Source organism: Enhydra lutris, unplaced genomic scaffold (assembly GCF_002288905.1).
Source record: "Enhydra lutris kenyoni isolate GAN:26980312 unplaced genomic scaffold, ASM228890v2 scaffoldscaffold30, whole genome shotgun sequence".
Classification (NCBI taxonomy): Eukaryota; Metazoa; Chordata; class Mammalia; order Carnivora; family Mustelidae; genus Enhydra; species Enhydra lutris.
In genome coordinates this window covers 16,002,118-16,027,429 of record NW_019154114.1, presented here as the reverse complement: position 1 = coordinate 16,027,429, position 25,312 = coordinate 16,002,118, and the positions used below count along the sequence as shown (strand labels likewise).

The 25,312-nt window shown below is 47.2% G+C and overlaps 2 protein-coding genes and 1 long non-coding RNA gene across 6 annotated transcripts in view; 1 reads left to right on the top strand and 2 right to left on the bottom strand.

Annotated features, from left to right (window-relative positions):
• LOC111152741 (gigaxonin) overlaps nt 1–1,381 on the bottom strand; it is a 50,078-nt gene extending 48,697 nt beyond the window's left edge. Inside the window, exon 1 of the mRNA XM_022511336.1 lies at nt 1,156–1,381. Within this exon, the coding sequence (XP_022367044.1) occupies nt 1,156–1,322 (167 nt within the window). The 5' untranslated portion in view covers nt 1,323–1,381. The remainder of the gene's footprint in view (nt 1–1,155) is intronic.
• LOC111152744 lies at nt 1,376–23,130 on the top strand. Its single transcript, XR_002640941.1, has 3 exons — nt 1,376–1,807; nt 8,297–8,358; nt 23,068–23,130. It is a non-coding gene; the product is annotated as an uncharacterized LOC111152744 (long non-coding RNA).
• LOC111152742 (beta-carotene oxygenase 1) overlaps nt 19,677–25,312 on the bottom strand; it is a 42,470-nt gene continuing 36,834 nt past the window's right edge. For 2 of the 4 annotated variants that reach the window (XM_022511341.1, XM_022511338.1), the window contains one exon: nt 23,354–24,768. In XM_022511341.1, the coding sequence (XP_022367049.1) occupies nt 24,439–24,768 (330 nt within the window). In that variant the 3' untranslated portion in view covers nt 23,354–24,438. Of the gene's footprint in view, nt 24,769–25,312 lie in introns of all 4 variants that reach the window. The other 2 variants (XM_022511340.1, XM_022511339.1) reach the window with 2 other exon arrangements.

The window sequence follows — 25,312 nt, the reverse complement described above, 5'->3', positions numbered from 1 at the left end:
AGAGCACCTGAACAGCTTCTGAGTTGGCAGAGGTATCTCCTAATGCAAAGGTTAAGATGGAGTTTCAGTGCCAAGTGGTGCTGGGACAAAGCCCTAAGAATACATGCCCATCATTTTGCTTTTTCTGACCTGTCAATTCTAGTGACATTCTCTACGATTAGTCTATATTTAACCCGCTTACTGGACAGTTTCTCCAGCTTTTAGTATTTTTTTTTCTTTTGCTAAAAGAGCCACCCAGTTTGCAGAAAGTTGCTATAAAAAAATAGAGCCCCTCGCAAGAGCGGACACACTCGATTAAGCACCATGTTATCAACCTTTGTTAACCTGGTTAGTTGACTTAGCATAACAGCTTAAGCTTTGTTTTACCTAAGTTTTAAAATGCTCTCTGAGTCTCTGAAATCACACGATCCTGGCTTGTAACCGCATCCTGAGAATTACAGTAAGTGCTCTAAAATTAGCTACAGCTTACTTTAACGTGTGCCTATAACGCACAGCCCAGCTTTTACACGGAGCTCCCACCGGGCGTGGAAAAAGACGCGTCTGACAGGAACTTCGGCCTCGGGGGTCGGATGACGGACCCCGGGGAGAAGGTCCCACGGGCTCTTCCCTCTGCCCGCAGCGGGCGAGGAAGTGTTTGTTCGGCTTCTCCGCGGGAGGGGCGCGCCCGGCTCCATTCGCCGCGCCGGCCCGGCCCACTGCGCGATTCGGAGGCGAGCGGCCGGCAAACTTCAGCCCGGCTCTGCGGGCCGGGCCCGGGCGAGGCTCCGCCCTGCTCGCGGGTGCGGGTCGCCGGCCGGCCCAGGACGGCGTCCCGGGGCCTCGGCGGCTCGGAGGCCCGTGCGAACGCCGGGCGGTGGGCACCGGAGCAGGGAGGACTGGAGAGCTGCGGCCCAGGCTCCGGGGGTCCACTCCAGGGAGCCGGGGGTCCGCGGGGGACACGGGTCTGGCCCGAGGGTAACCGAAGCTAAGGGGCCGTCCCGGGGGTCCGGCAGGGCGTCCGCCGGAGGGACCCCGCGCCGAGCGGTGAGCGGGGAGGAGCGGGGCGGCTGGGGGAGTGGGGACCAGGTGCTCCGGGGACACGCCCGGCCCGGCCCGGCCCACCCCCGGGCTCCGGGCAGCGCGGCCCCGCCCGGCCCGCCGCGGCCCCCTCCTCACCTGATGTACGGACTGGCGGCCGCCAGGATGTTCTTCTGCACGGGGATCTCCTCCCCGTCGAGGACCAGGTGCGCGTCGCAAAAGCGGGACTCCTCGCGGAAAGAGCTGAGCGCTCGCAGCAGACGCGCGGCATGCTGAGGGTCGGACACAGCGCTGCCTTCGGCCATCTCGGCGCCGCCTCGTCAGCCGTCTGGTCCAGCTGCCTCCGCCGCCCCGCCAGACCCTAGGAGCTGCCCGGCGCGCGCCCTGTGTGCACAGCCCGCGCGCGCGCGCGCGCCCGTCCCACCCAACACTCTGCGCTCGGAGAAGCAGCGGGAGCCCCCGGAACGCGCCTGCGCCATCGGCGGCGCAAGGGGCTGGCGCCTTTAAGGAGCCGCGGCGTTGCGTCATTTCTCTGCGACGCCCCCGGGCCCTCGGTCCCGCCCTCTCTCCAACGGTTGCCGGAGGCGGCCAATCAGAAGTCTAGTTCCTCTGCGGGATCAGCTGGTCGCCGTTCCCGCGCGGCCAGGGGCTGTCCGCCGCCGAGAGCCGTCGCTGCCGCGGTGGAAGGTGCGCAGGCCCCCGGGACTCTTCTGGCTCAGGCCGGGGCCTCTGGCGCCGCGAGTCTGAATCCGAGCCTTGCCTCCTCCACTGAGCAGCTGTGTGGCCATGGGTAAGGCGCCCGTCTTCCATGTCTCCGTCTGCGCAGTGAAGGTGATGACTTCGTGGTTTTGCGGACTCGTGGGAGCTCACGCTTGTAAGCGAGGGCGCGGTGGGTGTAGCTTTTCCTATTCCTGAGAGAAGAGGCGCTTCCCGGGTGAGAGCACAGAGACCCGAGAAAGCAGGCCCTGCAGAATGAGCCTTTGTTTGCCGGCTACGGAGGGGATGGAGCGGATGAAGCTGCAGAGCTGACTGACAGGCCTTGTATTTTGCGGAGCCCCCTGGTCGGTGGTAGGGATGTTGGTCTTGATCCCGCAGGGGTCAGGAACTATGAGAGGGTTTTGAACAGCCGCGGGATCCCCCAGCTGCGTGCAGAACGAGGAGGGTCGTGCTAAAGGCAGAAAGATGCTTCAGTGTTGCCGTACTTGAAGGAAGGGGCCCGGGGCCTAAATCGGAGGATGGTGGTGGATGTGGTTAATCATGGGTGGCTGTGAAGGAACAGACAGAATTGTGAGGGAGAGGGAGTCCGGGACAGTGTTCTGGTCGGGTAACTGCGTGGCTGTTGCTGCCTTTCAGGCAGACAGGAAATGCCAAAGGGCTGGAGGGTGTGTGTAGAGAACCAGATGCTCAGGTGCGTCTAGGTTCCCAACCCAGTGAAGATCGAACTTGTGACAGGAAGCAGCTTTGGGTCGGCGCAGTCAGGGCAAGCCCCTTGGGTCTTAGGTTTCCCTGGAGGTTAAGGGCACATGGGAGTGTGGAGTGTAGCCACCACTTTGTTCAAACACTCGGTTGTTTGTACAAACATTAGTTCATTTGTACGACCCTCAATAAGCTTCTAAATTCAATTAATTCAATAAGCTTCTAAAGAATTAGCAGTTTTTCTGAAGAATTAACGATTGGGACCAAGGACCTGAAGAATGGTCAGCATTTGAGATAAGGCAGGAGGGGATTTTCACTGGATCAGTTCCATCTTCTTCTTCAACCAACTGAAAGGGTCCAGTACAGCCTTGAGTCTCCACCCTGAACCAGCTAAGGCTTCCGAGTCACCGCAGGAATCAGGGTGTGTAACTCTGGCAGAGCTGCTGGCAGAATGGATGGGGAAAAGGAATTTAATAGTGGAAGGTCTAGACATTTCTAGTCCTTCTTTAAACGCAGCATTTATGGGTGAAATGATAAAGACATCTCACATTGGCTTCCAGACAAAATGGAGGGATGGAGGGAAGCGGCGGAGGGTACTGATGAATCAGAAGTGTCTATGAGTTACTAATTGTTAAAGCAGGTTGTGAGTACATGGAGTTTCATTGTACTAATCTCAGTATTTTTGTGTGTGTTGTAAAATGTCACAATAAAAGTAAAGCAAAAAAACAAAAAACTGAGATAAGCAGCTTGAACTTACCTTCTCCGTGATACTACCTGCCCAGTGTCCCTGGGAGAGGTCGACACACATTTCTCCAAGCTGTTGCTGTACCTTGAACATTGCTTTGCCAGGTGACTTATTATAAATGGGTTTCCTTTTCCATGTCACCGACTAGCTTGTACATTTTAGTGGCTCGATTTCCAGGTGCTAAGCACAGTGCAGGGCTGTAGTAACGCTCACTGAATGTTGGATGGATGGAGAACAAAAATGTGAATACCAAGCACTTAATAAATGTTTTCTGAATTTTATCTGCTGTTTTTACTTTCTTTGTCTTTGTCTTCATTCCCAACTGGGTTGTTGGGGTCAAAGGTGATGTATATGACAGAGTTATCTGTACAATATAAATACTTGATAAACACTTATTAATTGCATGGAATGCTGGTCTACTCTTGAACTACCAAGGAGGTTCCAAAACAAAACAAGGCTCAAGTAAGAGAGTTACCCTCAGGTAACCAGTTTCCCTGGAATGGAAGTGTTGCCTTAGTTGAAATAACTGGAGGTGACTGGGGATTAGTCAGGTAGGCTCTTCCTGGTAGAGGTGAACCTTCTCTGGCATTTTGACAAAAGGAAGGGGTAGGCACTGCTCCACAAAGGAAATGGTGCCACACTTTTTCTTTTTCTCCCATGCATCTTTTTCTCCCAAATGGAAGGAAGAGCTAATGTTGAAAAACTGGGACATTTGACATGTGGATCTGAATTTTCAGATCTTAAAAAATCACCAGATTTGGCCCCACTGGGCCGTTGTCCCACGGAGCAGTCTGCTAGAGCTGAAGGGCAGCTTCTTGCTCTGGATGGAGTGTTCCTCAGCTCCCTGTCACCCCCTGACCCCACTGGGTTAGTTACATCCTGCCTGCTGTGCTCATTTACCCGACTTGCTACCTCTAATTATGCAAAATCACTGGAGCGGCATCTATTAAGCACCAGGCACTATGCAGGCCCCTTGAAACATGAGTGAGTACAACACAGCACCTACCTTGGAGGAGCTCGCAAACCAGCCTAGAAACCAGTTAATTATAGTGCGGTAAGTTCAGCACAGAAAGCAGGAACATGGCATAGCACAGGGACTCTGCCCTGGGAGGCTGCTTGGAGACCTTCCTTGAACGTCCTATTTGAGCTTGATTTTTGAAAGATGAATGAGTTACTCAGGCAAGTGGGCTGTTGGGAAATATTGCCAATAGCAGGGCCGTCTCTGAAAGCATATATAAGGTCTTCTGCTCTGCCCGTTGCACAGGTGACCCTCTGAAGCTAGTAACTTCCTTTTCCCTGATTAATGCAGGTCTCTCTAAAGCCTCTGCCCAGATGCCCCCTGGTAACCAGAAAACCACCTTTTACTGAGAGGGAAGTTAACAATCAAAAAGATGCTAGGTTTTCAATAAAGTTTTGAGGTCAGCTCAGGTGCCCCAAGAAAACATATCCTGGTGCTGTAGGGAAGGGAAAGGGCCCAAGCGTGGGAGGAAGGATCTGTGGGGCAGAACCTGCCCTCCTGTCAGCTGCAGGAGCCACTCCTGGTTAGCGCTTGTACTGTTTTGTAGGCTTCCTTGTTATTGCTCAAACTGAGCCACCCTTGATACTGTTTACAGGCTTCAGAATGGTGTATTTGGTGTTATTGTTTCCCCACATTCCATGGATTTCAAATCTCAGCTGTTGTGAAACCAGTAATTTGAGATCTGGTAGGCTCCCAGCCATTTCAGTCCCTGGTGACTGTAACTGACCCCTGCTGCCTTAGTGGCTAAACAACCCCCAGAGAAAGGATTTTTTTCTTATCTCTCTTTCCTTCCATCCTTCCTTCCTTCCTCTTTCTTTATTTCTTAATTTCTTTTTGACTAAAATTCACAAATACCAGCAGCAGTCATTCATTCAACAAATATTCAACACCTCCCATATGATACGTTGTAGATACAACAGATAGCGTTACCTCAGAGGTATGAGTGTAGAGACTTTTTTACTCTCTCTGTGCTTTTCTGATCATGGATCATTTTCTTAGAATCAGAAAAAAAAATTTCCAGTTGCAAAAAGGAAAAAAGCCAGCTTTACTTTGGTTTGAAAGATGAGCCCTCATGGAAGAGAAGAATCACCTTGGAGTTTGGAGTTTTGTTTTTTTAAAAATGTTGGAAGGAGAATGAGAGTCCAGCAAGAGAAATAATACAAAGAAAGAACTTAATAGTTTGGAGGCTCTTTAGAAAACACTGAAACTTACATTCAATTTATTGAAGAGAAAACTGACCCAGGATGAGTCAAGGACTCAGTCAAGGTCATACATGTGACCTAGTCCAAGCAGAACACACAGGCCCAGAGCTTCTGCCTTCCAGCCCTGTAAGCTTTTCCATTACACCAAGTTGACTCTTCGTAAACATTAATTTGGTTGAGAGACAGTCTCTTCTGATTCATTTTAAGGCGGTCTTCGCATATTTTATGAGTAAATCTGTCATTTGTCCAAATCTATTTATAGCTCTTTTCTTTCGGAAAATCTAAGCTCTTCCAAATTGCTGAGTCAGAGAGCATCTCAGTATTTATAACTCTTGAGAGTTGATTCTTTGTATTTACACAATCGGAGAAGTGTCTTAGAAACGAGTGAACTAATTAAGTTGTAATAAAGAGAGTGACTGTTTTTAACCAAATCTGTGCTGTACTCCCCAGCACCCAGTAGAGTGTGTGACACACAGTAGGTATCAAGAAATATTTACTGAATGAATAAATGTTAATAATTAGAGAGCACTGAGATTTATCTGTCCATAAGGGATTACTTTAGATGATTTCTTTCTTCTTGTTAATTTATTTTTTTCAGTGTTCCAAGATTCATTGTTTATGCACCACATCCATTGCTCCATGCAGTATGTGCTCCTTAATACCCACCACCAGGCTCTCCCAATCTCCCCCCCCCCCCCCAAAACCCTCAGTTTGTTTCTCAGAGTCCACAGTCTCTCATGCTTCATCTCCCCCGCCGATTTCCCCCATCTCACTTCTCCTTTCCATCACCCCATGTCCTCCATGTTATTCCTTATGCTCCACAAGTAAGTGGAACCATATGATAACTGTCTTTCTCTGCTTGACTTATTTCACTCAGCATAATCTCCAGGCCTGTCCACGTTGATACATAAGTTGGGTATTCATCCTTTCTGTTGGAGGCATAATACTCCATAGTATATATGGACCACATCTTCTTTATCCATTACTTCAGATGGTTTCTAGGATTCCCCCACCAAACACCAAGCAACAGCCTGCTGACAGCTCCAAGTGAATATCTAATGGGCATCTGCAATTCAACATGTCAGAAATTAACCTCCTGGTTTACCCCTTAAACCTAATCATTCCCCAAATCAGTGGCAGCATCATTCATTTAAGGACTGAAGGACAGAAACTTAGGGACATCCTCAACCTCTGTCTCTCATACTGTTCTCACCAGCAAACCCTGTAGCTCTTCCTGCAGACAGTCTCCTGAATCCAGCTTCAACTTAAAACCTCTGCCAGTACCATCCTGATACAGTCGCTAATTAACTCCCCCTAGACTCCAGCAGTGGCCTCCTGGTTGCTCTCTTTGCTTATTGTCTTGATCCCTTGTGAGTTCTTTCTCCCGGTAAGCCAACAGATCAAGTTGCTTCCCAATGCAAAACCTTCCAATGGCTTCCCTGTGGCTTACAAAGACCTTTTACTTTCCTTGGTGTGTACTAACTAAACTGGCCTTTTTGCTCTTCTCTGACCATGTATGCCCACCTCAGGACCTTTTCACTGGCTGATTTCTGATCCTGGAACTCTCTTTCGCCATGTTCTCATAGCTTGCTCTTTTGTTCTACTTAGATCAAAGCTTAAACATCAACCCCCCAGAAAGGCCTCCACTTGCCAAGATGCCCTTCAACAGATGAACAGATAAAGAAGATGTGGTCCATATATACAATGGAATATTACTCAGCCATCAGAAAGGATGAATACCCAACATTTGCATCAACATGGATGGAACTGGAGGAGATTATGCTGAGTGAAATAAGTCAAGCAGAGAAAGAGATAGTTATCATATGGTTTCACTTCTTGTGGAACATAAGGAATAACATGGAGGACATTAGGAGAAGGAAGGGAAAAATGAAAGGGGGGGAGTCGGAGAAAGGAACTATGAGAGACTATGGACTCTGGGAATCAAACTTAGGGTTTTAAAGGGGAGGGGGTGGGGGGATGGGTGAGCCCAGTGATGGGTAGTAAGGAGGAGCACTGGGTGTTATACGCAAACAATGAATCATGGAACACTACATCAAAAACTAATGGACTGTATGGTGACTAATATAACATAATAAAAAAATAATTAAAAAAAAAAGATTAGGGGGCACCTGGGTGGCTCGGTGGGTTGGGGCTCTGTCTTTGGCTCAGGTCATGGTCTCAGGGTCCTGGGATTGAGCCCCGCATCGGGCTCTTTGCTCGGCGGGGAGCCTGCTTCCCCCTCTCTCTCTGCCTGCCTCTCTGTGTACTTGTGATCTCCTTCTCTGTCAAATAAATAAATACAATCTTAAAAAAAAAGATTAGAAAAATACACATACAAAAAAAAGAAAGGCTTTCATCTAACTTCATTTTTCCTCACTGCATTCAATCACTGCCTGGAATTACATGTTTCTTTATAAATTGTGTGTCTCCTCTGACTTTAATACTGGTTTCATGAAGCCTGGCAGAAACTTCCTATTTTACTCATCACTGTATCCTTAACCTCTAAAGCAATGCATGGAATATAATATGTGTGTAATAAATATATACTTATCAAAAGAAAGAAACAGAAGAGAGGAAGGTGGGGAGAGCTGGAAGTTTCCTGGATGTTTTCATCCCTTTCTGCCTAACCTGACATTGCATGAAGGAAGACAAATTAGGAAGAGTGACTTGAAGTACATGAAATGAAACTCCCAGATCGCAAGAGGTCACAGTATAACAGCTCTTGGGATAGGTTGCCCCCAATATCTACTTTCAAACCAAGTTCAGTGCAAGAAACTTTACTTTCCCCCTTCAAGCCACACCCTTTTGCACACTGTACCCTTTAAATTTAGTTTGGGTATTATATGCTTATATACCTGAAAGCATTAAAAAAATACTCCATTTCTGCTCTTTTCCTAGGATTCTGTCAGTACACCGCTGGGTGGACAATGAGCTGGTCATTCCTGCAGAATTTGTATCACGTAAGTAATCTGTCTGCTCCTCAGACCTGTTCAAATGTCTGAAGTCACTTGAAATCCTTTCATTCACTGGCTTTCCTATCTGCCTGCCCTGGGTCTCTTTCTCTGACCCTTGGAAACCCCGGGGAAGTTACTGCACTCTGTAAACTTGGGGTAACCAGAGTAACTTCACAGAGTGGCCAGAATGATTAAAGGAGATGACTCCTGTGAAGCGCCAACAGCAGGGCCTGGCCTGTAATAGAAGCTCAGTATTCCTGTGGAGCACCAGCAGCAGGGCCTGGCCTATAGTAGATGCTCAGTAAATACTTAGTGTTATGTCAGTCATTGCCAATGTTCATTCTGGTTTTCAGTGGCGTCCTTTCCAGCTCAAGAATGATGAGCTGCTGCTGCCTTTTTTTTTTTTTTAATATTTGATTTAATTATTTAGAGAAAGCATGAGTGAAAGAAGGACAGAGGGAGAGAGAATCCCAAGCAGACTCCATACACAGCACAGAGTCCAATGCAGGGCTCAGTCTCACAGCCCTAAGATCATGACCTGAGTTGAAATCAAGAGCCAGATGCTCGACTGACTGAGCTAGCAAGGAGCCCCAGGAATGATTAGCTCCTAGTTGACTTCCACACCAGAATCTAGTCTCTTCCCCTCCCGCCAGGTCCCCAGTAGGTCTGGGCTGACGACCTCTCTGAGGGTTTCTTCCTGGTGCTGGGCTCTAGGTGGCCATACTCTGTTTTCTGACTCCCTCTAACACTCCCTTTTCCTGCTCCAGCTCTTGAAACACCCCATTCTAGTCCTTTGATTTCATGCTACGTGCCTTTAATTTTATTGTTTTAACATTTGAATTCATTCTTAACTTTTCGTGAAATGTGTCAGACCTCTTCTTCAGCAAGTTTTGAAAATGAACATTATATTTATTAGCTATCAAAACATCTTTATTGAGGTATAACATACAGTAGAGTGCACTAATCTTGTGTATGGCTCTGTGAATTGTTCCGTATGAGCACCCCTGTGGAATCATGAGCCGGATCAAGATAAAGAACATTTCCAGTAAACCAGAGGCTCCCACAGACCCATGTCCAGGCAGTATCTCCCAGAGGGACCCACTGTCTGACTTCTGTCACTATCGATTGGTTTTTCCTGTTCTTGAATCTTTGTGTCCAGCATTTTTCACTCTACAGTGTCTTTGAAATTCTTCCATTTGGTTGCTTGTAGCCATAGTCGGTTTTTACATGAATGTGACTATACCGTTATTGACTGTGCCCCTCTACGGTTATCCCTTTTCCTGCTGATGGTTGTTTGGACTGTTTCCAGTTTGGGGCTGTTGGAACAGAGCTGTTATGAACAAGTCTTTGGGTGGGCTGTTGGCACTTTTTTCTTGCATTGATGTGCCCAAGAGTTGAACTGTTGGGTCCTAGGGTGGGAATATGTTTAGCATCAGCCAACGGCTGGAAAGTTTTCCAAAGTGGTTGTACCAAATTCTACTCTCAAGAGTCATGCATGAGAGTTCCAGTTGCTCTGCATCCTTCTGTAATTGGTGGTGTTGGTCTTTTAATCATACCCATTCTGGTGGATGTGTGGTGGTATATGAACATATGTTTGTAGTTTTTTTGTTTGTTTTTTTAAAGATTTTATTTATTTATTTGACAGAGAGAAATCACAAGTAGGCAGAGAGGCAGACAGAGAGAGGAGGAAGCAGGCTCCCTGCTGAGCAGAGAGCCTGATGCGGGGCTCGATCCAAGACCCTGGGATCATGACCTGAGCCAAAGGCAGAGGCTTTTAACCCACTGAGCCACCCAGGCACCCCCATATGTATGTGTTTTAATCTATGTATATATGTGTTTATGTGTGAATGTATTTATGGAGTGCATGTGTGTGTATATATTAAATACATGTATTTAAGTGCTTGTTTGAGTTGTCCCTCATTTTTAAAAACTGGTTCTTCAAAGCGATATTTAGGAGTTCTTTATCATATACATGGGAACACACATTTCTTCTCTCTATCTGGGGCTTCCCTTTCACTCTCCAGATAGCATCTTTGATGAACAGACATTCTTAATTTTATTGAAGTTCAGTTTTAATGGAGTTTATTACTCTTTCCTTTTATGGCTAGTGCTTCTCATGTCCTGTTTGAAAATCTTGGCACCCACGATGCTGTTTTCTTATGCTTTCTTCTAGGAGTTTTTCTGTTTCGCTTTCACTTTTAGGTTCGTGACCCACCCCAGCTACATTCATTTCCTTAAATCCAGCCCACAACTCCGTTCACTTCGGTTCTCGTTTACTCATTCACGCTCGTCATCACTCATTCACCTGATTCTTCAGGCGCCTAGACTTGCCCAGCCCTTGCGGGAGAAGAGAAGCAGTTAGAGTTGACATTTAAGGAACTTACTGGCCAGTAGGGGAGAGGGGAGACTTGCACACACACAATATCTAGAAAGTTGTAATTTAGTTGGAAAATGGGATATGGCCTGATTATTCCAATGGAGTACCCAGAGTCATTTCCTCTTTGAACCTAGCAGGTAGGTGCATTCCGTACGTGCCAGTGACCCTGTCTTCCTCATCCTTCATTGGTCCTTCATTTCTTCCAGGTTAAAATTCCAAATCCCTATGCCTGGTATCTGAGGTGTCCCCCCTTCATCTTCTAGGTCATCCCAAACTCTCTGTGCACACCTACCTGAATTCCCGGACAGAACAATCTGTTCATCCCCCCCAGCTGTTTGCAGCTGCCTTTTCCTCCTGCCTGGGCTCCTTCTCTCATGACTGGTGCCTGAGGAACTGCTCACCATTCTAGTATCAGCTCTGTGAAGCCTCTCCTGACTTCTTCCTCTTTCGTTGTTGTGCCTTGAATTCCTGCTCTAGAGTCTGATCGCTGGGTTCAATCCCTTCTTCTTACCACTCTGCTGCGCTGTGCCCCCGGGCCATGTTACTTAAACTGCATCTAAGCCTCACGTGCACCACTGGAACAGTTGTGCTTCCTGCTACCCACCGTCTTGTGCAGAATAAATGAGTTTATCCAGCTACAATCATTTAGCACAGTATCTGGCCCACAGTAAGCACTCCGTAAATGCTTACTTCAAAAATAGTCGCACCCATCACACTAATGACATTTAACCTGTTAACATACTGGTCTTTTCACTAGACCCGAAGTTTCTTGAAATTGGAAATTACTTCCTCAATTTTTCCACGATTACCTTTTTTTTCAGGGTTTCATTTATTTATTTGACACAGAGAGAGAGAGCGCACAAGCAGGGAGCATCGAAGAGGGAGAAGCAGGCTCCTGGCTGAGCAAAGAGCCTGATGTGGGACTCAATCCCAGGGATCATGAGCTGAGCCAAAGGCAGTAGATTAACCAACTGAGCCACCCAGGCGCCCCACAATTGCCACTTCTTGTGCCCACCTATGTTCAATTCCCTGTGCAGAGAGCTTTTTGTCCATCACCCCAATGAACCTTTACAACAACCTACAAGATAAGAATTAGGATCTCCATGCTGTGGTTTAAAAAACCAAGGCTCAGAGACCTAAAAACCCCATTCTGCATCCCTCCGCTGAGTCATGGAGGAGCCAGGATTTTGACTCCCCGTTTCATTGCCAAGTTTGTGAACCCTTCATCATGTACCCCTGCCTCTCACTGCATGGCCCACACAGACATAGTGAGTTCAGTGACTATCTGATGAATCAATTTCAATCTAATAAGGCCAGAATCTACCCATGTTTGTCAGAAAGGGACATGGCTTTATCTATGCCACTGAAGTTCAGAATATGGCCCTCAAAGACCAAGCAATCAGAGACTGAGACCCTTCTGGCAGAATAGATAGCATCTAGAGCAGGTTACTGTGCTTTCAACTTCTCCCTCTTGGGAAACACTCGTTTCGTCATCAATAATTTGTACTTTGCTACTGCAAGGTGTGCTCTCTAACTGACACAATGCTGCCTTTCCAGAGGAACAGGTTGTCACTTTTCACAAAATTTGTCCTATTTAATGACACTTTTTATTTGGTGTCTAATTACCTACCATTTCTTCTATTGCTGCATTACAGTCCCAAGCTTTTAAAATGTGGTGCCAAGAGTCTTGGGAAGATCCTTTCCAGGCAGATTCTGGAAGTCTGGTCTCTCCAGCTCAGTTGTAAATGTCTTGAGAGCAGTGATCCGTCTGACTCTCCCACGGCACCTGAACTTGGTTAGGCAGGCATGCGATAGGTATTTGCCAAATTCATGATCTGTGTGTTTGTTTCATGTTGGATGCTGGACTTGGTCTAAGGAGGGAGAAAGGAAGAATCCGATTCAGCTCTTGCCTTCCGGGAACTTCTAGTCCAATGCAGGAGATAAGTCTCGAAAATAACCAACATCTGACATGGAAAATGGTGTTTGGGGTACAGATTGTAGCAGAGCTACTCGGAGTGGCGGGAGCCCTTTCCCAGAACATTCGTTGGACTTAAAGATTGCTGGGAAATTCTTTGATATTCAGACGAGCATGGGCATAATATAGAGTGCACTATAATATGCACATGCATTGTAAGGTAAAACACAGATTTCAAGGTGCTGTCTTTGGTAGACCTGTCCTCCCGCCTTCCTTCTGGGAGGTAGCTCCCCTCCCTTCTGCCCTCAGGAGTGTTTTGGTGGGTGATGCTGGTGAACATTGCCATTGTAGCAGTCAGAAGTAGGTTTTCAATTAGGTTCTGCTCTTTCTAGGTTTTGAGTGAGTAACCTGAGTTCTCTGAACCTCAGTTTATTCCTGATGGATGGATGGATGGATGGATGGATGGATGGATGGATGGCAGCATAAGAAACAATCCAGTCCATTGCCACATAACAAAATAAGGCACATTATCTTCTTTGTTATTAATATTTCATGATTCTACAGCATTTTGTACCCTTGAAGAATTTTCATATTCACACAACAACAACAACAAAAAAAAAAAATCAAAGAAAGTAGAACAATCCCAATTCTACCATGAGAACAACTGGGGCCTCAAGAAATGCCCAGAGTCTTGTGAGAATTGAGACTGGTCAACTTGAGATTTGAACCAATGCCTGGTTCAGCATCTTTAACACAATAGCTTGAAGACGTGTTAGGGTTTGGAGTGATGAGAAGGGGGCATGCCTTACCTCCCTGAGCTGTGCGCAGCCTGTTAGTTTGAGCTATCTGTCCTGAGTCACAGACTCACAGAAACCTCACAGCTGGGGAAGTGCAGAAGTTCTCCAGTTTTCCTGTTGAGAAGTTGACTCAAGCAATGCACTCTACTCTCCTTAAGAGCATACACCTACACAAGAGTTCACGTGCAGTTTTAGGAAGCTCATGGGCACCCTGAAGCCCTTGCACCATGCCCCCTCAGGTGCTTAAGACCCCTCTACAGCCAACCTCTTACGCCTGACCAACTGCAGAAACCACAAACTCATTAACTCCAGGTAGACTAGTTAGAAACAGTATTACTCAGCATAACAAACCCCAGCGGCTTCAGGTAGGGATCACTTACCCTCCCATCTCTGCATCATCTAAGTTCTCAAAACTTTATCCTTCAGTAAGTTTCCAAGCCAAATCATCCATTGCCCTCCCAGACTTTCGCAAGTCTTGGTAGAGATAAGAATTGAGGTTATGTGTATTTTAGAGATCAAAATTGCCAGTGTTGTTAATGGAATGGGGTGGAGGCCGTGAACGGGCTAATACATAGGTTGCCTAGAATCGATTGGCCTCACCACAGGCAATGCCTTCGTTGTTATGAAAGCCTCGATGGAGCACAGAAGATAAAGAACCAGACTCACAGCTGAGAGAAACTTGATGAGGCCAAGCAGGTCCCATGTTCATTCAACATTCATGTACTGAGCACTGGCTATTTGCCCAGCACTGCTCCAGACCCCTAGGAGACATGTAAGACTAAAACAGAAAAGTCCTTGCCCCAGAAGTAATCCTCGAGTCTCCATTCGGGTGAGGAAAATGGACAAATACCAAAGCCATGACAAACAAGTACATTTTGTAGTGCTAGGAAGCCAAAAGTCCTGTGGGGAAAATGAAATTAAAGGGATAAAGGGATCAGGAGTGTGTGCAATGGCGGAGTTAAGCTGCAGTGTTAAACTGGGGTCAGGAGTTGAGCGGGACCTGGAGGCGAGGAGGCCATGTGTGCTGCTGTGGTCATTGCTGTAAGGGCCAAGCCAGGGCGATGCTTGGGGTAGGCTGGATAATGGCCCCCAAAGATATCCAAGTCCTAATTTCCGGAGCCTCCGAATGTAACCTAGATGCCAAAGGGACTTTGCAGATGGTGTGAAGTTAAGGATTTTAGATAGGAATGGTATTGTCAGTGATCTGGTATGCCCTAAATATAATTAAAAGGGTCCTAATAAGAGGGAGGTGGGCGATCTTGACTGCAGAGGAGGAAAGTGTTGGGATGCTGAAGCAGGGGCATCATGGGATAGGTTGGGTGAGACCCAGAGCCCGGGGATAAGGAAGCAGGAAGAGGCAAGGAAACAGACCCTTCCCTGCAGCCCCCAGAGGGAGGCTGCCCTTCTGCATCTTCATTTTAGTCCTGTGAGACTCATTTTGGACTTCTGACCTCCAGAACTGGAAGAATAAACCTGGGTTGCTTACACCGCCATGTCTGTGGTGATTTGTTCCAGCAGCCACAGAAGACAACCCAATGCTATTTCAGACAAGGGTAGGGTGATGGACCAAACTGACGAAAATCCCTGCCGTGTGGCCTTCCTGTTTGTGACCACGCATCCTTGTGCCGGGTGCTGGCCTGTGCCCTTGGTATGTAGTATCCCCTTTAGCTGTCACATCAACTCCAGGAGATGGCTGGTATTCGAACTGAAACCAGGTAACTCATAGACCTGCTCTCTCCCGAGGCAGCCGTGTTCTGCCTATGCCCGATGAGACTGTTTGTTGTGCGATGGCTATTTGGGGTGTGGCAACGACCTGCTAATGTCATTTATGATGCCACTGGCCAGTGGGGTGGACTGGACCACTCTGGGTGCCACGGAGGCTGACCCTTTCCTCTTTCGCCAAAGCAGAAAGAAGGCTGTGCTCAGAGAGAGCAAGAACAGCCTTCATTGAGGGCTTGTAAGTAGCATCCTTTGCCTGAACTGCCCACATAACCTCAGCTCACTCAGATTAGGACTGAGACTTTAGGAACACTGATTTATTTAATACTCACGGTAGCCCTGTGAAGTACATTCCGTTACTGTCCTCATTCTACAGAGGAGGAAACAGAGGCACAGAGAAGTTAAATGACTGATCTGCTTTGTCCCAGGCACTGTACTAAGCCCCAAAGGTGGAGAAGTGAGTAAGATTCAGGCAATAAAAGTAGTGGTTAAGAAGTTGGACTTGGAGTCTCAGGAGCCATCTGTGTGATCTTGGGCAAGTCACTAAACTGTTCTGAGACTCAGTTTTATCATCCATCCAATGGGAATGGTACCGGGATCTCCCTCAGGGCATCCGAGGATTGTGTGGGAACCAGAACATAAAGGGCTAAGCACAGTGCCTGGAGAGCATCAGTTGTCAGTACATGTCAGCTGGTGTTACACTGTCGTCGGAGTAAGAAAGCTCAGCTCCTGCCCTTACCAGAGAAGATCTGCAGATGAGGAACATATCACTGTTTCTCCCATGTTCATTCCCACGTTAATTTAACAAACCCCGAACTAGGCTAAGGTCTCTGAGCCTGCTCAACCCAATGGCAGACTGAAGACAAAAATCAGGGAACTCATGCTTTTCACTAGCCCCAAAGCCACCACCAGCTCTCCTTCCACCTGGGATAGGCTAGGATCTCTAGGAAGACTAGTCACCCACAGCCTTCCTGGAACACAGTGGATGTACTCAAAGAAAGAAAATACTAGAAAATCCCGCCAGAGCTTGTGAGTCCAAATTAAGCACACATATGCTGGACTTACCTGGAACTTTGCCAGGACCCAGTGATGAAGATGGAGGAAGAGAAGAAGCCATCACCAAGGAGCCATACACTACCGACTGGGCCTTCCATCTTGGTTTCCTTGTTTCTGAACCAAGGCTTTGCTGGGATCAGCCAAGAGCTGCCTACCGTTTCTTCTTGCTGTTTAAGGAAACATCTAGGAAATGATAGAGGAAAAGGTGATACATTTTTTTTCCTGCCTGGAAGATTTATCAACCCTAGAAAGTGACTTTTCTGCTGGGACAACTGGATATACATATGCAAGAGTCAAGTAGGACCCTGACCTCACACTGTAAGCGAAGGTGAACTCAAAATGCGTCATGGACCTAAATGTAAGTGCTAAAACCATAAAACTCGTAGAAGCAAACGTAGGAGATCTTTGGGACCATAGATTAGGTAATGGTTTCTGGGATATGACACCGAAAATAGAAGAAACTTAAAAGTTGCATAAATTGGACTTCATCAAAATTTTAAAACTTTTGTACTTCAAAGGGCGCCATCAAGACAATAAAGACTACACACAAAATGGGAGAAAATATTGCAAATCGTACATTTGATCAGGGATTTACATCTATAATATATAAAGACCCCTTAACAACTCAACAATGAAGAGAGAGATACCCCAGTTTAAAAGTGACAAAAGAGGGTTGCCTGAGTGCCTCAATTGGTTAAGCATCCGACCCTTGATCTCAGCTCAGGTCTTGATCTCAGGGTTGTGACTTTAAGCCCCATTGGCCTCCATGCTGGACATGGAGCCTATTTTATTTTTTTAAGTGCCAAAAGATTGGAGTAGGTATATCTCCACAAAGAAGACATACTCATGGCCAATAAGCACATGGAAGGATGTTCAGCATCATTAGTTATTAGGGAAATGCAAATCAAAACCACAAGATACCACTCCGTCGTATCTAGGATGGCTAAAATAAAAACAGCAGACGGTAACATGTCAGGAAGGATGTGGGAAGATGGAAACTCTCACATATTTCTGGTGCGATGCAAAATGGTGCAGCCACTTTGAAAAGCAGCTTGGCAGTTCCTCAAATGTTAAACCCACAGTGATCATGTGACACAGCAGTTTCACTCCTAGGAATATACGTAAGAGAAATGAAAACACATGTCCACATGATGTTCATAGCAGCATTATTCACAATAGCCCGAGAGAGGAGACAACCCAGATGTCCATCACCTGATGAACAGAGAGACAAAATGTGCAGTATTCATAAAAGGGAATATTATTTGGCCACAAAAAGAATGAAGTGTCGGGGCGCCTGGGTGGCTCAGTGGGTTGAGCCTCTGCCTTCGGCTCGGGTCATGGTCTCAGGGTCCTGGGATCGAGCCCCGCGTCGGGCTCTCTGCTCAGCAGAGAGCCTGCTTCCCTTCCTCTCTCTCTCTGCCTGCCTCTCTGCCCACTTGTGATCTCTGTCTGTCAAATAACTAAATAAAATCTTTAAAAAAAAAAATGAAGTGTCGACTCGTGTAACAACTTAACAAACCTTGAAAACATTATACTACGTGAAAGAAGGCAGTCACAGAAACCCCATACCTTGTGTGATTCAATTTATATGAACTGTCCAGAACAGATAAATCCACGGAGATAGAAAGCAGATTTGTGGTTTTCTAGAATTGGGGGGTGAGGCACAGAGGAGGAGAGATTGCTCATAGGGACAGGTTTTCTTTTGGGGGTGATAAGAATGCTCTAGTGATTGTTACACAGCACTGAGCATACTAAACAGCATTGAACTGTATACTTTATATGAGTGAATTCTATGGTGTGTGAATTAGATCTCAAAAAAATATTATTAGGGTGCCCAGGTGGCTCAGTCAGTTAAGCGTCCGACTCTTGGTTTTGGCTCAGGTCATGATCTCAAGATCACTGGATTGAGCCCTGCATCGGGCTCTGTGCGGAGGAGGGTGGAGTCTGCTGGGGAGTCACTCTCCCGATCCCTCTGATCCTCCCCACTTCTTTCTAAATAAATAAATGAAATCTTTAAAAATAGAATAAAAAGAGGGGCGCCTGGGTGGCTCAGTGGGTTAAAGCCTCTGCCTTTGGCTCAGGTCATGATTCCAGGACCCTGGGTTCGAGTCCCATGTCGGGCTCTCTGCTCAGCGGGGAGCCTGCTTCCCCCTCTCTCTTTGCCTGCTGCTCTGCCTACTTGTGATCTCTCTGTCAAATAAATAAATAAAATCTTTAAAAAAAATAGAATAAAAAGAATGACTATTAGTCCTTGATTGTCCTTGAAGAGGCCACTGGAGATTTCTTTTGAGCGAGTGCCAATCCCATTTCTTACAGGACTACAGATAAATTGGGGATCAGGCTAAAACTTGCCTTTTCTGTCCAGCTTCTTCCCCCAGTTCAGGTTTTCTAAATTTACTAACTTCTCCCCTGATTCCAGGCCTCAGCCCTGGAATCACCCATTTCCCCTAGTTCCCTGCTGCCGTCCTTCCCTGATCAGCCAGCCCTGGTTTTCAAGGCAGCATTGGGTGTCCCCTGGGATGTTCCCTTTTCTCACCAGCATTCCACTGAATGGCATTGGTCTGTTTTCCTGGTGCTGTGTCCTTCATGGCGCCCTCCGTTCCCCGAGGACAGCTGAGGTGCTGGTTGTGCTCCCCATTAAATGCCAACACAGTTTTGGTTATCACTGAATGGATGAATGAGTGAGTGAGGAGAATATATTCCTGGAAAAGAGCAAGTATCTTCCCAGAATGGAAATATATGGAGGAGGTGGAATAGGGGAAGAAGAGGGAGGGAGGATTTGGATGAAAGTCGTATTACCATGTACCCCCTCTTTTTTCTATTGCCTCCAACCACTTTGACCATGTGGGCCTCTTGGATTTTCTAATGGTTTCTCAGTTTCCTTTGAATCAAACCAAAACCCTAGGCCTTTCAAAGAATACCCAAAACCTTGTTTTTCTTCTCTTTGGCTCAGAAAAACCAAGTTGGGAATCTAGCCAAAGAAAATCGCAATAATAACTCCTTGAATACAGAGCTGGGGGGAGGGATGAGCTCTAGAAATATGTGTGCAGTTACTGATCTGGCATTACCTATAATAGTAAAAAATTGGAAACAACCTAAATGTCCAGCAGTAGGATAGTGTACATCATGTCATGTCCCAAAGAAGTAACATGCTCCCTTTAGAAGAATTTAGTACTTTGAGAAAATACCTGCATTATATGTTCTGTGAAAGAAACAGGTTATAAACTGGTGGCTAGGTTATAAACCAATTGCTACTATATACGCTGTGCACAAAAACATTTTAAATACTGAAGAAAAACCACACTAGAATGATTTCAGGGGTTTTCTCTTGATAGTGGGACTATGGGTGTCTTTCTCATTTCTTTTTTAATGTAACCAGGTGCTCTACGATGAACATATATGATTTTTATAATCAGACTCAGACACATACACACACACACACACACGTGCGCGCGCAAAATTTGCCGAATTCTCACACTCTTTCGACTGCTCTTTCTCGGGGAAATCACTCTCCACCTGCTTCGTTCAGTCAACCCACAACCGTCCCCAAATCCTTTTCCTGAGCTACACTATCAGCCTGTAAGGACCAGCACTTTGCCAGGTGCTCCCTCCACACACTCAGGCAGCTCCTGAAGGCACGCTCTTCTGGGAAGCCTTCCCTGATCACCAGGAGGGAAGAAGGCTGGCTCGTCCCTGCCCTGCCCAGCACAGCGCTTCCACAGCTCTCTTTGCTCACCTGGTCCACGAACATCCCCAGCCTCTCTGCTGGGGCGTGACCTCAAGGGACTGTTTCCTGACGTGACCCAGCAGCTTTTGCCGCTGGCTGCGTGTGTGTATGTGTGTGTTTGTGTTTGTGTGTCTGCACCTGGTGGCCAGGCCAAACACCTAGAAGGAAGTTGAGCTGTAGAGGCCACAGGTCTCATTCCTGTTGTTGAGGAAGCTGGTAATGACTCTTCTGTCTGCGTGTCCTGATTCGCCATGGCAAAGACTTCTCTTGGCCATTTAAAAGCCACCCAAACAGTCTTTAAACAACTTAAGAAGTGATCAAAGGTGTTTGTTCTTAGCCTGGACCAGCAACCTTCTTAATGGAGTCAGCCTGATGCTCCGTAACTTTGGGAGGAAGTGTTGTGAACCAGTAACGCGGATGTAGCTGGAAAGCACTTAGATGTTTCGTGAGTTGATCTGTCCAAGTACACATCCGGCTTATTCCTGAACTGGAATCGAATTAGAAAAACCTTTGGAGGAACAAGTTAGTGGGTCAGCAAACATTTGAGGGCTCACCGAGTACCTGACACTTCTCAGAGCACTTGTGAAATGCTGTGGCTTTATCAAAGCAATAAACAAATGTGAGTGATTGATTGTTCCTGTAGAACTTCCTGGTCACGTATTACACCCACACGAAGCATAACAAGGAAGGCTCGGAGGGGGAAGACATGCTGTCCTGAGGTGCCTGAGAAAGCGCATGCGTCTTAGCTCCTGTGGCCTTTTGAGCTAATTACCCTGGCCTGTGTGTAATGAAACAGGATGGCGTTAAGGATCTAGATAAATTGGGCATCCTGTCATCGACCTTTGGTGTTTTTGAAACTGAGAAAAAAAGATTTGGTGTGCCAGCCTTCCTCATCAGTCTGGTATCTCACCTGTCATCTCAAACGAGGCAAACAAACCACGGACATATTTTTCTTCCGCGCAGAACTGCACCCTTTTTCGTGAGTAGGTCTGGATCTGTTTGGCAATCAGAATTGAAGAGAATGGGGGTGGGGGAAGCACTTCTTAGTTCCACCCTCTTCTCAAATATCTGAAGAATAATAAGTAGGTGAGTGTCACATCTGTCTCCTCTTTTCCCCTCCTGCTCTGTGAATGCAGACCTCAGTCACATTTTTCTTAGACCACCATAGCTGGCATTTCCTCCCAGTAGATCTCATGAAGGCTGGAGGTGCTGGGATCCCCAAAGGAAGCAGAGATGGTCTTCCTTCTGCCATTTCCAGGGGTCAGGTTTTTGTTTAATGTGCTGTAGAAGCCAAGGGTGAAATGGAAATGCTGGGACAGGAGAGGGGGTTTGAGGAACTGACAGGGAAAGGGAGAGAAGAGGGATCAGGGATGGCAGGGAGAGGAACCTGCACGGGGTGTCTTGGCTGCTGTCATTGGGTTCCCTGTGAATCGTCTTCCTTGTCGTCCCAGGAGATCATTAGGAAAATAGCCATTTCTTGTTGGTACACTATCAACCAACAACCAGTTTGTTGAAGGAATCCACTCAGGCATTCACTCAACAAATATTTATCGTGAGGATAAATGTGCAGCAGGCAGTGTTCTAGGTGCGGAGGATACAGAAGTGAACAAAACCACCCAACACAGAGCATGGATGAATCTCCAAGCAGTTCTGCTGGGAAAGGTCAATCCTCAAAGGTGATTCCATTTATATAACAGCTTTGATAAAATTGCACAGAGCTAAATACACATAGCAATGAGTACCAGATGAGAGATCTGAATGAGAGATCTGAAAAGATCTGTGGACTGAATCAGTGTCCGGGTCGTCCTGCTGTACTATAATGCTGCAGCATTTTCCAGGGCAAACCTGGTAAAGTCCTTGCAGGATCTCTTTTGTATTGTTTCTTAGAACTGCACATGAATCTACAATTAGGCCAATAAAAATGTCCAACCCCCCCCCCCAAAACAAAACCCAACCCCCAGACCAGATGGAGCCTGCATGTGAGTCGAGCTAAGTATGGCTTCACGGTGGCCAGAGGGCAAAAGCTAAGACTACCCTTGAGAGGGCTGCCCCCTCTGGGCTACTCCATGCAGTGTCGCCGGAGATTCCTTCCTGCCCTCAAAACATGTCACTGAATCCACACCGGTGACCGAATGAAATTCAGACTTACGGCAGGAGGCAGGTGCAGAATAAGGGTGGGCTCCCAGCTCCCCCAACCCTATGACATGGGCATGTTGGAATTATGCAGCCTGCGTTTGGGTGTCTAAACCAGGCACCCACTAGACCACAAAGGTGAGACTCGACTATCCGTGGAGCTCCCGGTGCTCACTTGGGATGCTTCTGGGCTTGTTCCCGGCTTCCACCGTCGCTACCGCCACCTCTGTGCAGACACCTAGCCCATCCTGGCAGCGCATTCAGCTTGGGGAACCGCCTTTCCCATACAGACAGTGGGATGGCTCACTGCCCTCGTTCTCAGCCTTAGGCAAGAACTCCTCATGCCAGCCCAGGCCTGGGCCTCAATCCTGGATTCTAGCCCCCGGCCATGGCAAGTTGGGTGAGTGTCCAGCCCCTCACCCTTGTCCTGCAGAGGGGATGCCCACACCGGTCTGCCGTCCCAGCGGGTGTACAGTGGGGCGTCTAGCGGGCTACAAACTGTCCAGCTCCTCTATTTTATTGCCTTAGAAGAACTTCAGAAGAAAGAAGCCATGGAAAAATTAAATAAGGTTGGAACAGACTTTAAAGTTTTTATTATTTTAAATTATGCCATGCCTTGCGTGGAATGACCCCAAAGCAATATGCCTTCCTGGCCACATAATTTACTAAAGTCACGGTGGAGAAAGCTACAGCTCCTAGACCCACAAGCTAGTCTACTGGAAGGAGGGCGAGAAGGGGTGGCAGGAAGGAGCAGTGATGAATGTTTACTTCTCTCTCCTCTGAGATGTCAGCAGTTGCTCACTCTAAGAAGGGTGACTATGTGACTTAGTACAGTTTCTGGTCACTGTCGTCGTCATAATGAAAAGGCTTTCTCAGAAGGGCTTGAGCTAATCAATAAATATTTATCCACTTTCAAACAAGGTCTTTATGGCCAAAATAAGTGGAAAGAAAAGATACTAACAAGCACTATTTCCACACCTTTGTCTCAAAGCAACCACAGAAAGAAGAAGTGCAAACGAAATGAAGGACCTCCCTTCCCCCGGAGAGGAAGCCAGCCCGCAGTCCTGCAGGAGCCTGCCGGTGGAGCCCTTCTGCCAGGGCCCAGGGTCCAGGCCCCACCCCAGTCAGGCCTAGCTGTCTGGAGCCCTGTCCCGCTCTTCCTGGGAAAGGGCCGGCTTCCTCGAGTCCCAGTCTGTGTCCGGGATGAATAACCCATGGAGGTCCAGATGCATCTCTACATCGATGGATGCACGAGCCAATTCTGTAAAACTTTTGGCATCCAGAATAAGCAGAAAAGGCAGCTTTTGGGGATCGGTAGAGACGATGGCTGATAGGATAATCCCTTTGGGGAAACAAAAAGAGACACTTGGTAAAAATGCGGACTTAAATCTCCTCCAGCTGGAGGGGCAAGTTCCTCAGCTGTATCTCCCTGGCCAGGGAAGTAGGAATCAGAAGACCTGGTTCCAGCCCTGCCGGGGCCAGTCCCTTTACCTCTTTGAACCTTAGTCCATTCATCTGCAGAGTAAGGCGAATCCTCCCTGCCCTCCCCGGTTGCTGAGAGAACCTCTTGCATGGTGAGTAATGAGCGCGTTCTGTGAAGTACTGCCTGCATTGGAGGATGGCTATTTGCCTGTGACTTAGAAAGTCTCATTATGGAGAATCAGTTTTGTGCTGCATTGGGCTAACATATGACACTTGGCTAAACTCAGACGAGCCGCACTCAACGACATTTGAATGAGCCCAGCGCACTGTATGCACATGCAGCACGCTAGCAGCCTCAGCCTTTCCCTCCGTAAAATGGACATATTCCAAGTACTCGCTCTCAAGGGACAGAGGATTAAATGACATAATGCCCCTAAACTTCCAGCAACTACTCGTGATTCCTCCCAAAGCCTCCTGGGTCTCAGGGTGGTTGAGCCTAGTTGAAGTCAGATGGGCTTGGATTAAAATCCTAATTCTGTAGGCACTGGGTATGTGGCCTTAGGGAAGTTGCATCCCCTCAGCCTCTGCTTTGGGGAAATGAAGACACTGCTACTCCCTGCCCACAAGAGAATGGAGGGAAGCCCTGGGCCGGCCCAGTGGGAGGCCAGCTTCAGCAGGAGGTGCTGCCAACAACCTCCCACCTCAGAGATGACAGGACCGTGGGGTCTGCCGCCTGGCGTGCCATGCCATGGGGGTCCAGTAGGAAGACAGGGACAACCAGATACTCCATGAATGGAATTCTCCTGGATTCTGTCCCATGGGTAACTTTTCTTTCAACCTGCAGTCCTTTCACTATGACAAACGGTAACCATGAACAGAGCAGTTTTCAGTGTGTTCTATGCGTCCTTCTATCGACATTGAGGGTGGTCTTAGAGACCCCTCAACTTACAGTTGGTGTCAGAAGTGAGGGCGCTTTGAGGGACTCCTTAAACTCACTGCTTTGAACTCCGACAGACCTGGGTTTCAAAGCCTGTTTCCACCAGCTCTGTGACACGGGGGCTGGAGAGGGAGGGTCACACTGCTCCCAGACGATGTCTCTGTTTGAGGAGTGATCACAAGCAGACTGCGGCAAGTGGGCTCCCCTTCCTGGAGTCTTACCATCATCCTCGTCCTGGGCACCCGGTGTGGGGACAAAAAGGGGTTCTGCTGGCCAGCAATGCTCCTCTCCCCATTTTAAGGATGACTTTGTGAGAACGTCGTATTTCAGTATCTGTAGATCCAAAGAGGAGAGACATGGGAGTGACTTGTTGGAGAGCATGTTCATTCCCTGGGAACTGGTGACATCAGTGCCCACAGACAGAGGGGATCCAGCCCCTCCAGTGTGGACTCCATATGCCATCTACCTAGGGTCAGTGTAGCATCAGAAATGAAAGCAGCAAGCTTCCTCTTGCATTTTAAAGCAAAGGCCCTCCTGTCATCCAATTTTTTAAAAATAAAATTTTTTACATACTGAATTTTTAAAAAATAAAAATCCTGACTGAGTCACCCAGCATTCTTGGATGATTCAGACTTTTAGGGATGACTTCTTGTCTTTAAATATCCTAAGAAACACTCATTAAAAAGACCTTTCACGTACTCTTTTATAAAATGTTTTGAATCTTATGGAATAAAAATGGTTGTTCAAACAAACAAAAGCCTGAATGTATCTGGTATTTGGCACTACACTGCCATTTTTGTATGTGTTGAATAAATGAATGTCTTCAATGCAAACATTTAAAGTGTAATACGATCCTTTTGTTGTTTTAAAAAGTGCA